This window comes from Papaver somniferum, chromosome 1, assembly GCF_003573695.1.
Source record: "Papaver somniferum cultivar HN1 chromosome 1, ASM357369v1, whole genome shotgun sequence".
Classification (NCBI taxonomy): domain Eukaryota; kingdom Viridiplantae; phylum Streptophyta; class Magnoliopsida; order Ranunculales; family Papaveraceae; genus Papaver; species Papaver somniferum.
Genome location: NC_039358.1, coordinates 92,892,809 through 92,910,827, shown reverse-complemented (window position 1 = coordinate 92,910,827; position 18,019 = coordinate 92,892,809). Strand labels below are relative to the sequence as shown.

At 35.9% G+C, this 18,019-nt stretch overlaps 1 protein-coding gene and 1 pseudogene across 1 annotated transcript; both read left to right on the top strand.

The window, feature by feature from the left end:
- Positions 1 to 16: 16 nt before the first annotated feature.
- On the top strand, positions 17 to 4,513 carry LOC113294574 (annotated as a pseudogene).
- Positions 4,514 to 11,340: 6,827 nt separating this feature from the next.
- On the top strand, positions 11,341 to 13,297 carry LOC113294556 (protein JINGUBANG-like). The gene has a single exon (XM_026542950.1). The coding sequence runs from the start codon at positions 11,539 to 11,541 to the stop codon at positions 13,102 to 13,104; it is 1,566 nt and encodes a 521-aa protein (XP_026398735.1). The 5' UTR covers positions 11,341 to 11,538; the 3' UTR covers positions 13,105 to 13,297.
- The last annotated feature ends 4,722 nt before the right edge of the window (positions 13,298 to 18,019 follow it).

Sequence of the window (18,019 nt, the reverse complement as noted above, 5' to 3'; positions counted from 1 at the left end):
TTTTTGGTGAGCGAGGTTCTTCCAAACTCTTATCATTTGATAAACGCACAAGTAATACATGTTATTATAAACTTCTTTGATAGTCTAGACTCTACTTGATTTTTGAAGAATAAACGCTAAATAAACATCTCCAAGAAAATCCACTGGCTATGTTAAATTGAGGTTCACTCTAGCTCGAGTTTTCTTGCAGTCTGTTATAAATTGGATATTGTTCTGAGCCCATTATATTTGCTGATCTCATCACATAGGTCAAGGCCTAATAGGATTTCGACTATTCCTACAGCTGGATCTTTCCCTCTAACAGCCTGCTCTAAACAGAATTTACCTTCCCATTTGCTCTGAGTAATCTTGTCTTGTGGAAGAATCAGGTGGGGACTGTAACACGTAGTGAAGTTTCTTCGTTATTGTTGAAAATTTTGAAATGAATATCTGAATGATGAATCCATGATGGTCCAACCTATAGGAGCCTATGATCTCCAAATCTATCTTTTAGAATCCAAGCATTCATTTTGAATTTGGAAGATCCAAGAATGTACACTCAAATCAAATGAAATCTTTTAAATTCGGAAGCATTTTCCGATCTGAACAAACGAGCAATACGGGCGCTCCGGAAGATTCTATTAAAGCCTTCGAGGAACGCCTTGAAATGATTGGGCTGAAATAGACATTCCCGCCTCCTGCCTAGTAGTATTGTTTATTACCGGAAACCAGGCACCAAACGACAAACAGTATGTCAACAACCACTTCCTCTTCTTTGCAACGGATCAGTCGTCATGGCCAGAGTATCTCCCTCAGCAGTTCGCCATGATTTCCAGAAAGGTAGCTGTGATCGGTGCAGGCGCTGCTGGCCTGGTTGCATCTCGAGAATTGAGCAGAGAAGGTCATGAGGTGGTAGTCTTTGAACGGAGTGATCGAATTGGAGGAACATGGGTATACGATCCAAACGTCGATTCTGATCCTTTAGGGTTGGACCCATCTCGAACCATCATCCACAGCAGTCTCTATGAGTCTCTACGGACTAATCTCTCTAGAGAAACCATGGGGTTTAGAGATTACCCTTTTGTTGCACAAGTCAACGATGATAGGGACCCAAGAAGGTTTCCTCATCACAGTGAGGTCTTACATTATTTGGAAGACTTTGCAAATCATTTTGGACTCATTGAGTTGATTCGGTTTGAAACTGAGGTAATAAAGGTTGGATTATTGGAGGAGGAAGAGGACTTGAAGAATAAATGGGTAGTCAAATCTAGGAAGAAAGGTGAAGTTGGTAATTCATCTGTTGCCCATGATGTGTTGTGGTTGTGTTTTCTGGGCATTATACACAACCAAATATTGCAGAAATTCCAGGTACTCCTTAGATTATGTTCTAGCTGTTATTGTTATATGCACAATCTTGCATCGCTTGTTAATCAATCAGATATTGGCATGTGGGTATGCCTGAGAGGTTGCGGATTTTAGGGAAAAAAGGACCGGATCCTACCATACAATGGAAGAACCTTAGTATACACAGTAAGAGAAAAATAGGAACACTAAGTGCTCTATAATTGATTACAATCAGGTCCCCCAATGAATGACTTCGCCAGAATCAGCAGAATATTGATCTCCCTGAAGCAAGAATGAAATTCAGTACTCACACCTTTACCCTGAATTAGCATCCAGATGGTAAGATCTATCTTTGGAACTCTATTCTTTCTAAATGCCTGAACGACACTTTCCGAGATAATCATCACATTTAACGACCCTTTGTTAATAGCCAATTCCAAAAATGATCTCCATTATCTCTGCATTAAATTTGAATTTAGAACCTTGCAAGAGACATTACACTACTACAACACAGTTCTGAAAAGTCATACGTTGACTTGGTTGGATTGACACACGTTGAGATTACTTTGTTTGTTTTGCTGTATCATGTGTGCAATGGTCCCGTTTCTAGGTAATTCTCTTCTGAATTTTATGTTTACGCTCATTATTATTCCCTTGACCTATGTGTCCTTCCGTACTAGGTATTGGTGCATGGCCAGGGAAGCAACTTCACAGCCACAGTTACCGTGTTCCTGAGCCCTTCAGTGGTCAGGTATGCATCACTTTTTTTTTTCCTTTCTCATACTTATATTCTGAAGTATCCTGTACTGCGTTCTAGGAACTCGGGTTAATATTACCCTTGAAAACCATACCAGAAATGCCAATACACAAGATTCTGAATCCTGATAACCATTTAAGCGGTTAAACATGCAATCAAATTTTACTCTTTCATAACAGTGGGGCGTTCCTCCGAAGCAGCGAGAAACAGAAATTACTATCACACATATGATGATCTTTTCCGGTTGCCAGAGATGGCACATCCGCACATTAACATTTATGATGAATTTATGGTATTTTGATGATCGTTGATGATGTTTTGGAGATGTATGAGCATTAAATTAGTGTTACTCATACAGAGCTCCTAGCTCTCTAGCTATGGAACAAGACTGTCTCTCAAAACTCACTATTTTTATTGATTTCTTTCTCAGGTTTTACATATGAGACTCACTGCCTATTTATAGGCTATATTTGTCGACTAGGACTCTTACCTAGACTTTTCTAGAGGACACTGTTAGCTAGCCTTCTTTGACTTATCTTTACAGACTCTAGAGAGTTCATTATCTAAGATGTTTCTTATAACAACCGACTACCATTGTTCACATTACCATACTGTATTCTAATTCTAGATTATTCCACTAACTTCACTTGGACTTAATTTAGACCTTACAAAGTAGATAATTCCAACAATTTAAAAATTACAAACAATCTGAAGAAACACAATACATACTGTATAATATTTACAATCATATATAGAAGACTCTGATATGGCACAGTGAGATTTGCTTTCATTGAAACTTGGACAAATGCTAATTGCTGTGAAATTTCAAGTAGATTTTGCTTACAATATTATTGTTGCAATATTTCCCCATTTCATCCATTTGCACTTCATTTTTTCCTACTCACTTGTTCACAGGTTGTGCTTTTAATAGGGAATAGAGCTAGTGCTGCAGACATATCTAAGGAGATTCTTACAGTTGCAAAAGAAGTGCATGTTGCATCAAGATCTACCATGAATCTATCACCTACCCAGAGGTTTGGTAATAATAACGTGCCGCTCCATCCGTTGGTAAAACCCCACTCTCATTTGTTTGCTTCTAAAAGACAAGTTTGCTTAAGAAGAAAACTGCTGAACTTATATTCTCAGTTGGACAATGCAGGTCAAGTGTGCACATGAAGATGGAACTGTGGTATTCCAAGATGGAAGCTTGGTTCGTGTTGATGTCATTGTACATTGCACAGGGTATGTATCACTATCTCTGGTTTTGAAGCTATGGACAGGTTGGCCTTGTTCCTCTATTCAATCCTAAATAGGGTAGATCAGCTGAGTTCCTTCTGAATAACGGACTGGCACAGCCAAGCGGTGCTGGTGATAATGTAGATGACCAAAACACTCCTTGCTCAAACCAACTAAAGGTATACCTCTCAGTAGATAAGGCAGCACCTGTCGCAGTTTGTACGTCAGTATTTGGAAGTCATCTATTTGTATGTGTTCTGTTCCACAGCTACGGTTCTACTAAAATTTTAGTAATTCATACGTGAAACCAAATTAAAGGCGTGTCGATTAATGAAAATGATACAGGGCGTCTTACGCAACAATAGATAACTGCAGTAGCATTTCTTAGATATAAGAGATAAGTTAAAGATGAAGCAACAAAAGGTAAGACCAATAAAGAATCAAATTAGAACACAAATAGTGGAAGGAAATGCTATAGAGTTGTCATATCTGTAGGATTGATCCACGACAGAGTTGTAGTTTATTTAGGATTTAGTTGGTTGATGTTAAGGTTCTTGTATGCCTTGGTGTTGAGAAATTCAGTATGTTCCCGAACAGCAGTGTTGCTTTGCATAAATAGGCATAACAATGTTCCCACATAGCTTACGTAGGGTGGGGAAGAACCACCAGCATATTGGCTCTACATGATACTAGAGGATATGTTAAAACGAATTAAGTGGCTAATGCACTAGGACACAACGGCGGCAGTGTCATTTAACATTCAATCGAAACCAAGAATGGGTTGTATTGTTTTATGTATTTTCTTTGTTTACCATTTTCAGGTATAAATACTATTTCCCCTTTCTAGAGATCAATGATATTGTAACCGTGGATGACAATCGTGTAGGGCCATTATACAAGCATATTTTCCCACCTGTGTTGGCTCCAGGGCTTTCTTTTATCGGCATACCTTGGATGATGCATTCTTATTGACGTTATCTAATCTTTACTAGTCTTAAGTATTTATGTTTGTATGCGGGCATTTGAAGAAATATTTTTATGCATTTTATTGTTCTCAGGCTCTACCTTTCCCCATATTTGAATCAAAAAGCAAGTGGGTGGCTGGTATTCTATCCGGTCGGATTTCACTCCCATCTAAATCTAAGATGATTGAGGATGTAGAGGCCTTCTATTTTCAACTCAAAGTAGCAGCTATCCCAAAACGTTACACTCATTTCTTAGGGAAAGCCAGGTATACTTTGTTTTCAAATCATCTTTTGATGTCGCATATCTGTTTAGGTATCTATAGCATCGGTGGGAAACTTCTTCAGTAGCACTAAAATGAGCCCGATAAGTGCACTCAAACTTCAGGAGTTTATTAATGTATTAGTCACACATGTTTAATGTGGTGAGGACCATGCATTTCATTTTTGATCCGGAATCCAGAAGGTTGATGTATTCGTTTTTGATTGTCTGTTCAGTTTGACTACACTGATTGGCTTGCTTCTGAGAGTGGGTGTCAACCATGGGAGGAGTGGAGAAAGCAGATGTATAAAGCACGTCAGGAAAACGCTACAGCACGACCGGAAACTTATCGTGATGAATGGGAAGGTGAAGATTTGGTCGTGCAAGCTCATGAAGATTTTAGACAGTATTTACCAGCAGAGGTTAGTTAAATACAGCGCTTCCATACATGATTCCTCTAGTTCCTCTCTTAATCTTATTTATTGTTGTTTCAGTTCTGTGTGCACGACAAGCAGACATAGTTTCAGTTGAATATGACACAAATGCCAGCTTCAACCGAAGTGGGTAACAACACGGCTTTGGTAGCAGATCCGAAGACATTACTGATAAATTATTTTTACAAACTCCTTCGATAGGTGAGACTACTTGATTTGTGAAGCATAAACGTGAAATTACATCTCCAAGAGAAAAAAGAAATTCCGTTGAAAATGTCAAGTTAACAATATCTTATGCCGTTTTTAGGTTCACTCGAGTGCAATTGTAAAACTTTATTTCATTCTGTTGTCTATTGTACATGGGGAACTTAGGCGCAGGTCCAAAAAAAAAAAATTCTTACCGCCAAGCCCACAATTAATTTCTGATACAGTCGCACCCATAATTATTTAAAAATATTTAAAACGTACTGAAAGACTCTATTACCCTTCATCGTTTTTGGGCATAATTTTTTTTCTTCTCCGCCGGTTTCTTTCCCTATTCCTCCATTAATCTCTGTAACGGATCTGCAAAGATTTTTTCTCCATCATTTAAAGAAATAAATCATTTAAAATCGATGATTCAAAAAAGTAAATCATTTTTGACTAAACCCTAGAATACATTTCAACAAAAATGGATGAAACAGACGAAGAAGAAAAGATCAAGTAGAAGAAACAGAAAAAAAAGTTATGCAGCTAAATTTTCCCTTATATTGTCTTATGCACTAAACAAAATGATGCAGAAGACATTATGCACGTGCATAAAAATCCATAAATCAGAAAAGTGAAAAAAGTAATGCATAAGACAATATGCAGCTAAAACAAAATAATGCATAATGTCTTATGCATCTAAAAAAACTGATGCATAACCAGAAAAAGTGAGAAAAGTAATGCATAAGACATTATGCAGCTAAAACGAAATAATGCATAATGTCTTATGCATCTAAAAAAAACTGATGCATAACCAGAAAAGTGAAAAAAAGTAATGCATAAGACATTATGCAGCTAAAACGAAATAATGCATAATGTCTTATGCATCTAAACAAAACTGATGCATAACCAGAAAAATGAAAAAAGTAATGCATAAGATATTATGCAGCTAAAACAAAAATGATGCATAATGTTTTATGCAGAAATAATAATGGCATAATGTCTTATGCACTAAACAAAATGATGCAGAAGACATTATGCACGTGCATAAAAATCCATAAATCAGAAAAGTGGAAAAAGTAATGCATAAGACATTATGCAGCTAAAACAAAATAATGCATAATGTCTTATGCATCTAAAAAAAAACTGATGCATAACCAGAAAAGTGAGAAAAGTAATGCATAAGACATTATGCAGCTAAAACAAAATAATGCATAATGTCTTATGCATCTAAAAAAAACTGATGCATAACCAGAAAAGTGAAAAAAAGTAATGCATAAGACATTATGCAGCTAAAACAAAAATAATGCATAATGTATTATGCATCTAAAAAAAACTGATGCATAACCAGAAAAGTGAAAAAGTAATGCATAAGACATTATGCAGTTAAAACAAAATAATGCATAATGTCTTATGCATCTAAACAAAACTGATGCTTAACCAGAAAAGTGAAAAAGTAATGCATAAGACATTATGCATTAGCTGCATAATGTCTTATGCATCTAAACAAAACTGATGTTATGCATAAGACATTATGCATAACATCTTTAATTCAAATCTAATCATAAATTCCCGATTGAGATCAAAAACATGGAGACAAATAAGGTATGAAAATTTCCAATTCAGTTGATATTGAAATACTGCAACACACTTCTTACCCTTTTCAACTTCAATTTTAATTTCTTTTTACTTCTCGAATAATCAAAGACAACAGAAACCCAAAATCCCCAGATTTAAAATCGATGATTCAAAGAAGTAAAACAGAAATCCTAGTTTTATTGAGAAGATTATTCAGAAAAGGATTTGGGAAAAGATTTGACAAAGGGAAAAATCCAAATGTTAAAAATGAAGAATCGGAGTTCACCATTGTTTTCTTCTCGCTTCTCTCTGTTCGTCGCTCGAAGAAAAGGGTAGTTTGGCCTTTTAAAAACTGAGAAGCATAATTTCATAAATTATGGGTCTGCTACGAATTTTTGACTGGAAAATGGATGCGCGCCTGAACTTTTCTGTCAGTGGGTTTGACAGTGGAAAAATCTGGGAGAATGGGTCTCCCTGTAGTTTTCACATTGTACATTGTTCTGAGCCCATTTTGTTGTCTGTTGTACTAGTACATTGTGCTGAGCCCATTATATTGCTGATCTCATCACATAGGTCAGATCAGATCAGATCTTTCCCTCTAATTGCCTTCACTAAGAACCGTTTTCTTAGGGGACCATGGTTTTATTTTGGGTAAGACATTAGAAGTAAATCTAAGTCATCCCTTATCTAGATATTTATATTAATACCTAAATTATACTCCTGATTAATTTTGAGTAATGATTAATTAGTGTTAATGATAGTTAGTGTAATGATTAGTGAGATGATTAAGTTAAAGATAGTTAGTGAGATTAAAAAATCAGATGGTTTTTTTTTTTTTTAAAAGAAGTAGAATTATGGAGAGAGTAAAGTTAGAGAAGATGAAGAAAGAAAACATGAAAAACGATGTTTTTTACCAACCACAACCGGGGGAATGGTATTTGGGTATCCAGGTATGTTTCAAACTTAGATAATGTTGGTTGAATTGCTCCAAATTTTCAAAAAACTGTAAATTTTTAGAGTAGATTTGGGCTTGTTCGGTTACCTTATGTGAAGAACAGGTTACCGAACTCATCTGAAAGTGTAGTTCGGTTACTTTTTCCAAACATGCAGATTACCGAACTCGCTCTTTAATAGAGGTTTTTAGTCGTTCGGTAAACATACATGTTACCGAACTTTGTTTATAGGATTTACAGAGTAATGTTCGGTTGTTACCGAACTCCACATGTATGCAATTAGTGAAGAGTTCGGTTTGTCAAGATTTTTTGCGAACAAACCGAACATAGTGGGACAAGTTCGGTTAAATTGAAACTCAACATAGTAGGCAAAATAGCACAGTTCGGTTACACTGGATTTTTTTTTTCTAATATGGGTAGATTTCAGTTACTAGATAGTTTTAGAAATTTTTGCGAACCAACTGAACAGAGTAGGCAAAGTTCGGTTAAATCATAACTCAACATAGTGGGAAAAATAACACAATTCGGTTACATTGTTTGTATTTTTTTTTTGGTATTATTGGTAGAGTTCGGTTACTAACTAGTTTTAGAATTTTTTGGGGACCAACCGAACTCAATATATGTTTTTCAATGAGGAGTTCGGTTAAAACTATTTTTTGCGTTACGAAAAATTAAATTCATGATAACCGAAGTGTTCTTCGTGTTCTTGGTTTCAGAATGTTCGATTACAAAACTAGTTTTTTTTAAAACTATTCCTAACCGAACATGCCACTTTAATTTCCATTTAAACCATATTTTGATGATTTCTACTCAATTTTCCCAATCAAAAAACGAATTAAAAAGATTGATGGGTTTTTCAATCGAACGAAGAACGTCAAGAAAAGAGAGAAGAATAAGAGAATAATTTATTTTTTTCAAAACTAAAAAGATTCCATTCCCCTCTTGTTTTTGTTTTTGTTTTTGATTTTGATTTTGATTAATAAATTCATTTAGATTAGATGTATATGATTAGATTTATATAGTTATTAAGTTAGTTTTAATTTAAATTAAAGTAAAGGGTAAATGTGTATTTAACTAACTTTAGGACACCCCTTATAAATATAGGGAGCTTGGCCTAATAAGATCATGATCCCAAAAAAAAACCATGGTCACTAAAAAATGGTTCTTCACTAAACAGAAGTTACCAGCCCATTTGCTCTCAGTTATCTCGTCTTGTGGAAGAATCAGTTGGGGACCGTAACACGTAGTGAAGTTTCTTTCTTCGTTATTGTTGAAATGAATATCTGAATGATGAATCGACGATGGTCCAACCTATAGGAGCCTATATGATCTATATATCTATCCTTCAGAACTCAAGCATTCATTTTGAACATCAATATAACTAAGTTTCAACTCCCAACCATACAGATGCTCCTGTGTGTATACGTCATGGACGTAAAATAATTACATCACTACATTTTAGAGGGACCAAATTTTGATGACCCAGAATTTTTTCTTGCCTAGGCCTTTATTGAAGCTATCGTCGGTATCGTGTGCTTCGGCCGACTCGGATTCGGGAAATCTTTTAGTGTACCTCTATCTAAGCAGTACTACAATACTTGTTTATTTTTGAAAATCAGGGTATATTTAAGGTTAGACTAAATAGCTAATACTTGTAGATTCTGGTAAAAAGAATAGAAAATCCGTGCTATAATCTCTCATATGACATCCTAGGTAAATTCGTTTCGAGTCTTTTGATGTTAACGAGTGGCGCTTTCAGGTAAGCCTAACGACATTTTCATAAAGCCATACATGAACTGTGGAGATCTAAGCTAATCTATTGCTGTCGTTAAATAAGTTGATGTAAGTTATGGAAAGGTCACGTGTCAGACACCTTGCTGTTTACTCGAGTAGAATATGGTCGTTCACTTTCCTTAGATGTATGAAAATGAGACACCTAATTGGGTACTTGATTAGTTCAAGAAAGAATCAATTAAGTAATCATATAAAGCTGCATTACCAATTACTAATTACACCATTAAACTAGTGATTAAAGAGTCAAACAAGAAGATGTCACTAGATTCGCTCCCTATAAACTACTAACAGAGATCTGTAAGCGTTGATTTTTTTTTTCGATAGTTTAATGTTTTGTTAATCTGCGAGAGTTTGCTGGAAGATATTTAGACAACTTAATTTTACTCATTAGAAAACCATTTAAATTAGCCAGATCGACATTATCAGAATTAGTAGTATATCATCTTGGACCTCAAGTAGGAGACAAAGATAGAATCTGTGTGAGCAAGGCATTGGATAAGCATACTTCTAAGTTCAAGTACGTAATCAAGTTGTATTAAACAAATGGTAATTAGAAAGAAAATTAGAGAGACTATACTGAGAGTTAGGTATACAAAATCCGACTTCAATAGTTGCTAAGATATCTAAACGTAAGACCATGATAAAACTCTGTGTTTTACGTGGCAAAACCATCACATACCTTCGTTTCATTTCATGATCTCACAATCATACACCAATTAACAAAACCTGAAATGAATTTTTTCCTACACCTGTATGTTTAATAGTTCGTCACGTGTTAATTCTAGATCCTTGGTGATATCATCATATTTCTCCGCACAAAATATCTGTCTGAAATGAAGAGGTTAACAGTGGTATTGATACTTAATCTCACAACATAATCCTAATTAATTAAATATAATTAAGCTCTAATCAGCACATACTGATTTTTATATCAACGGATTAATCTCTTAATTTAATTGACAACTCGACGTGTTCAGTAAGCGTCATGTACACTTTTCAGGCAGCAGTCCACCCCCCAAATCTAAAAACGCTGATTCAACCAAAGATTTTGTTCAATTCGAAAAGGTACTAAATGGAGAAACAAAAAGGATATCTGGAAAATGATACACGTAGATGTACGAAGTCCATATTGTCCATTAACGTATGCGAACTGACTAATTTAGGCCAATACTCAGTTCACACATCGGAGTGAAGGAGGTTTACGTCACCTGGATCATATCAACAGTCATCCCGCCCCCAGCTAATCTGGTATACACAACAACTCAGACCTAACTAGTCAAAGTCAAACATACACGTCCAACTGTAAATTTAGGTAGTCAAATTAAGCTTCGGCTTCTCATTGAACAGTTCGATCACAAACAAACCACTGCAAAATCTTGCAGAATTTACTACTCGCCGGCGAAATTCTAGAATATTCACACCATATATTTTACCAGTTTACTGTTCTAAGAAATAAATACTCGAGCGGAAGCGTAAACCGCCCTAAACCGTGACCACATAGCCGCAGGCCACAACCTCCTAGTCCTTGACACATAAACACGTATAGACGTAAAGTAAACTTTTAACTTTTGTAACGGTCACTAGTCAATACAGAGTCATAAAATTCTCGAATAAACCATGCATGCACGTTTAAATTGATCCGCAATTTTCCCCTTTAGACTCGGTTTTAAGTTTTCAGTAATTTCGTCCCCTAGCTCCCAAATTCAATAATTAAGTAATCAGGACTCATCCTTACACGTGTCCCTTCTACCAGCCATTCACACTTGAACACCTCTCTCTGCCCTACATGTACTCGTTTTCTTATATATAGTCAGCAACATACATTTCTCTTTTCTCGATCTATAATCTCCTCCGATCTTTACTTCTTCTTCATCACCATCTCTCATTTTTATTTGTTAGCTATCTTTGCTTTGAATCATCAATATCAATTGTCTTTTAAAAGTTTCAATCCAGGTTTAGATTGTAGTCTTGTATAGTATATACTAAGTATAGGACTTTGCTTATTTTTGCCGAAATTCTAAGAAACATTTGTTGATATAGTATTTGTTTAACCATGAGAGAATCAAGAGGAACAAAAACTATGTTTGCACAGACAAGTAGTGTTCCGAGATCCAAATTCGGTAGTTTCTTACGTTCAGATCCATACAATAACAACAACAACGAAGACGATGAGCAATTCTCTGTTCGCAATAGCAGCGCTTCTACAACGAGTACACAAGGAGGCTATTACGACGACGAAAATCGATTAAGTGTTGAAAGCTCTCCGTGGAATCAAGCTTCTCCTTGGAACCAATCAGCTGCTGCATCTCCCTGGAACGAATCAGCTGCTGCATCTCCGTGGAATCAATCAGCTTCTGTATCTCCATGGAATCAACCGTATACTTCTCCGTTTCATAAATCTCCTTGGTCTAAATTCGCAGCTGTTACTCCATTAAACGATTCTGATGATTGTAATCACGGTTTAATTGGGTCTCTTGTTCGAGAAGACGGAAATATTTACTCTCTTGCTGCTGTTGGTGATCTTCTATACACCGGTTCCGACAGCAAGAACATCCGTGTTTGGAAAAACCAGAAAGAATACACTGGTTTCAAATCAAATAGCGGTTTAGTTAAAGCAATCATCATTGCCGGTGAGAAAATCTTTACTGGTCATCAAGATGGAAAGATTCGTGTTTGGAAAGCTTCAGCGAAGAATCCAAGACTTCATAAACGCGTAGGAACATTACCGAAGTTGAAACATATCGTCAAAGGCTCCATGAATCCAAGCAATTACGTCGAGGTTAGGCGCCACAAGAATACGATATGGATAAAACATTTCGATGCTATCTCTTGTTTGAGTTTAAATGAAGATCAAACCCTTCTTTATTCAGGCTCATGGGATAAAACACTGAAAGTATGGAGAGTATCGGATTTCAAATGCTTGGAATCCATTAACGCTCACAACGACGCTGTCAACTCTGTAGTTGCCGGTTTCGATGGCATGGTATTCACAGGCTCGGCTGACGGCACAATCAAAGTTTGGCGGAGAGAATTACAAGGTAAACGAACTAAACACTTCTTCGTAGAGACCTTATTAAAACAAGAATGCGCCGTGACAGCCTTAGCCGTAAACCCGGCATCATCCGTCGTCTATTGTGGATCATCTGACGGAATGGTACATTACTGGGAACGGGAAAAACAACTTACTGAATCAGGTACTCTCAAAGGTCATAGGCAGGCGGTTCTGTGTTTGGCAACAGCTGGGAATCTTGTATTTAGTGGATCGGCCGATAAAACGATATGTATGTGGGTACGAGAAAATGGTATTCACATGTGTTTGTCAATTTTGAACGGACACAGCGGGCCTGTTAAATGCTTGACGGTCGGGAAAGATCCAGTTGCAACGGCTAAAGATGAACGGCAATGGATAGTGTACAGTGGTAGTTTGGATAAATCTGTTAAAGTTTGGAGAGTTTCTGAACATCCATCAGAATTACAGCATTTACAAACACAAAACCAACAAACACAGATAAAAGAAGAAGAACAGCAACAAATGTACGGGGTGCTTTCACCATCAGCTGATTCAGTGCATTCATCACGGTTCAGTTTCTCATCTTCTTCTAATCATGCTAGGTACTAAAATTTAGTGCAAAAACCTTTGTTTGACTTTTTGTAAGGAAAAAAAAAGGTGTGAAATTTTGTGTTGATTAATAGTAGCAATGAATGTACAATTAACTGTGTAATTAACACTTTTAATGCCAATGTAAAATACTTATCTGTAATTTTCAAGTACCTAGTTCAATGAAATTTAATGGCAGTGTTCAATTTTTCAACAATGGTTTCCCTTTTCTTTGGATGATGTCAAACCAACTGTATCTTGACTCTTGTGTAGTTGTGTGAGCTACTAAGAAATTACAAAATAAACCTTTGGATGAGAATCTGAAAATGACAGAGCTACCATGGTTTTTATGGTTCTTTTTAAATTTGAGTGAGTTTTAAATTTGAGCTACCTTTGGAGACCTCAAATGTGATGTTATGGAAAAATCAAACAATACCTAACAAAGAAAAATAAAATAAGAAAAGAGAGGACCATGCAAATAAAATTGGAAGATACAACAATGTCATTTTCAGGTTGGTTCTTGTGGATAAAAAGGACTGCCACAGCATTGCTTGAACCTGAAGTTAACGTCAAAAAAGCGTAGTTTAATTGGGGGCCCAAAAAACAATTAGGGGCCTCCAAGTAGAGGACAAAAAAAGGTCATTAAAACCTAAATTGAGTCACCCTTTAACCAAAATATTTTTAAATGGCTAAACTGCCCCTGAATAATTAGTATTAAAATTTGATCAAGTTAAGTTAATTAGTGGGGTTAGATTATTTTAGATTAAAATCAGATTTTAGAATCAATTTTTTTATTTTTTTTGTGAGTTGAGAAGAAGAAGAGGAGGTTTTAGAGGAAAAAATAGGGATTTTAGAAATGAGTAATTCAAGTAGGGGAAATGATGTTGGGAAGGTTCAAGCAACAAAGATGATTGTGTTGATGGTAAGATTATCTTGAATTCTCTCATGGATTGGATATATGTCACAACACAAAGAAAGAGTCGTCAATGTCGAGGGATGTATACCTCAACGACTCTATAAAGTCGTCAATGTATTGACACCAAAAATGACGACTCAAACCTGCAAATTTTCCAGGTTATGAAAAATCGTCAGGATAATATGATATACCCTGATGACTCTTAGCTTGGGTCAGAAAGAGTTGTTATTTTGTGTGTTTATACCAAGACGACTCTGAAATTTTTTGGGACAGAGAGGTTGTTTGTTTTTCACGTGGGGTCGTTAACGTTTAAAAAATGGTCGTTCATAGAAGATCGTCATAGGTTTCTATATTATGTTAACGACTCTAATCTAGGGTAAAAAATATGAAAATCAGAAATATGGTCGTTATCTTGATCACCATATACCCTAACGATTTTTTATGGTCTCTACATGCATATGAAAAATTGTTAGGGTTTTAGGCTTGTCGAATTGACGACCCTTTTACTGTAACTGAAATTTTTCGGGTGATTTTTTTTTTTCATTTTTTGGAGTCGTTAATGGCGGAGAAGAGAAGAGTCGAGAGGATGAGAGGGGAGGGAGTGATTTTTTTGTTTAGAACTAGAAATGAATTGGGACTTAGGATTAAGGGTTAATAGGTTTTTAAGATTAATTTTTAGTGAAGGGTGAAATAGTATTCTCACAAAATTTTAATACACCCCTGAAAAATTTGGGGTGCAAATAAAATGGATGAGGCCCCTAATTGTTTTTTTGGGGCCCATATTAAACTAGGCAAAAAAGGGGTACTTTAAAGTTTTCTCAACCGCCCATGTTTGGTCTTTTCTTCTGTTTTTTCTTTTATTCCCTTTCGGGTTTTGGTACTTTCCTATACACACGTGTACACACTATCTCGCTAATTCTGCTTCAAAAGGAGAAAAAACTATCTAGCTAATTTTGCTTAGGATTTAGAAGCCCTAAAAGTATGACCGGTAGAAAAGCAAAAGAAAAAATAAATCTTCTCCTCCTACGCCTTTTTTTTTTCACGAAAGGATAAAATTTTATTAGAAAAATATTGTACACAACTTGAGACTATGCACAAGCCCATCGACAATTATAATCCTGATACATCATCACAGTCCATAATAGAGTCCCAATGGGATATTAACTCTCTAAAAGAATGGAATCCAAACCAATTTGTGTCTCTCCCCATTAAAATAGTTTGCGCTTTATCTCTATTATGACTTCATGTTTATTCTACCACGTTTTTTTCCCATTACTCTCCTATTTCTTTCGGTCCAAATTGACCATATCACTGCAAATGGTAGAACTGGCCAAACTTTTCTGCTGATCTTTCTCCCTTTCATGCACTGCCAATCTTGAAACTGTTCTTGTAATGTGTGTTTATGTGCCCATTGTTGATCCATTCTTGACGAGAAATAGTCACATATAACCTTTGAGAATGGAAAAACTAGAAGAAGATGATATATTGTTTCCATCTCATTGTTGCATAAGCTGCACATGGTGTCTGTGAGATTACAGTCTTTGTGGTTCAAATTATCTATAGTTGGGATTGCATTCTGTACTGCCAGTCAAGCCAGAACCTGTACTTTAGGTGGAACATGCTTTCTCCAAACATAGCCAAAATCTTGAGGGTTAGGGACTCGGGGTGCCTTTGTTTCATAATGAGCTGATATCCTTATTTTGCAGTGTAATTCTCAGTCTGGAAGAAAACTTGATCCTTAGCTGCGGTTAGAGTTAGTGGATTCCCAAGTGTAGTAATAAGATTGGAGAGTTGATTTTGAACTTATGTAGAGGATGTATGCTTTAGTTGAATACACCATCTCCCATTTTGTATGAGCTCTGCAATTTTTACTCTCTTATTTAATGCAGCTTTGTATGCTAAGTTGAAAGTTTGACACAAAGGAGCTTGATCAGTCCAGGAATCAATCCAGAATTTTACTGAATAACCATCTCCAATAGAGAATTTTGAGTTTGTTTGCATTAGATTCGCTCCTTGCTATAATCCTTTCCACATACCTCTTCCATGAGGAAGTTTTGATTCCAAAGGACATGAATCTTCAACATCTTCCTTAGACTTCAGTTGAACAACTCTTCTCCAAAGTTCTTCCTTTTCTTTTGCATATCCCCAGCTCCACTTGGATCGTAATGCTTTGTTTGTGGCGTTCAGATGTTTGATCCCCAGTCCTCCTAGTTTCTTAGGTTTGTTTATTCTATCCCAAGCCACCCAATTATTATTTTTTCTTTCTGGGCTAGCACCCCACAGGATCTCCCTCATAATTTTCACCATTTTCTTCTCCACTGCCATTGGAATTTGTAATAAAGACATGAAGTAAACTGGAAGGTTTTTCAATGCACTGTTGATTAAGATAATTTTTTGAGCTCTTGATAAAAACCTCCTCCATTTTGCCAACTTTTTCTGAATTTGTCAATAATGAGATCCCATACTAACATTTGCTTCAATCTTGCTCCAAGAGGCATTTCAAGATATTTTATTGGAAGATTTTCTACCATCCAATGCATAATTTTTGCAATTTCATCTATTTTATGATCTAAACCTATGCTTATCAGTGATTTTATCCAGATTTAGTCTTAGCCCTGTAATGGCTTCATGGACTTGAAGAATAAACACTAAGTTTCCAGCCATCTCCTCTTTTGCATCTAAGAAAATCAGTGTGTCATCAATAAATTGTAGATGAGGCACACTTATTTGATTATGTATATTGAAACCTGAGATCATGTTAAGAGTTTCTCCTTTTTTAATAGTTTTGTGAGTATTTCAGCCAAAAGTATAAACAAGAAATGGGATAGTGTATCACCTTATATCAACCCCTTCTGGTGTTTGAATTTTGATGTGGCACTTCCATTAATGAGTATGGATGATTGAGGAGATGAAAAACACTAGTATATCCATCTTCTCAATTTTCCCCCAAAACCAATACTTCCAAAAGTGATTCCAGACAATGCCAATTAACATTGTCAAATGTTTTTTCAATGTCAAGTTTGCAGAGAATGCCTGAGATTTTAGATTTGAGTATTGCATCCAATAACTCACTTACCACTAGAATGCCATTCTAAATTTATTGGCCTTGTATGAAAGCACCCTGGTGTTCTGATACCAGTTTAGGTATTATTGTCTTGAACCTCTTTACCAGAGTTTTGGAGATTATCTTGTAGATGCCTCCTACTAAACTGATTGGCATGAACATGTCTTGTCTAGAACAGTCTTCTTTCTTGGGTATTAGACTGACAAAAGATCAATTCATTCTCCAGTCAATTTTTTGTTCTTCTTGAAACTTTTTAACCACTACCATGATGTCTTCTTTAAGTATTGATCATGCCACTTTGAAAAACTCCATTGGGTATCCATCTGGCCATGGATATTTGTTGTTGCCATAAATTTTAATAGTTCTCCAAACTTGTTCTTCTTATATTGGCCGTTCCATCAATTCTTTCTCAGTTGTGGAGATTTTAAGAAAATCAATAGAGTCTAGTTGAGGTCTCCATTCTATTTTTTCTTTGAATAAATTTTAGAAATATTCTGTAAACTCATTCTTTTTATCTGACTGGTTGTTGTTTTCTTTTCCATTTATTATTAATTTGTGCACTATTCCTTCTTTTTCTCTCATTGGCCAGTTGATGCAAATATCTTGTGTTGCTCTCACCTTCCTTTAAAGATTTTGTTTTAGCTCTACTTTACCATTTCCTGAATTCACCAAACCTTGTTTATTTGAGTTCTGTTTTCCATTGAGCTCTGTTGATAAACTCCTCATTTGTGAGCTTTATCCCTTCCTCCTTTAAGTTCAACTCATGAATCTTTTCACTTAATTCCACCTTCTTTTTTGCAATTTGGCCGTGTTGTTCTTTTCTCCATTTTTTAAGAAAGAATTTGAGGTTTTGGAGTTTCTTTGCTAATACAAAGCTTGGAGAAATTGTGAAATGCATTATCTCAAGAAAGTTTTGTTAGTAAGCCAATAAAGCTCTAATATGAAGGGGGGGGGGG

Bases quoted from the DNA above. Each gene is read 5' to 3' on its own strand.
- LOC113294556 (XM_026542950.1), top strand. From the start codon at position 11,539: ATGAGAGAATCAAGAGGAACAAAAACTATGTTTGCACAGACAAGTAGT.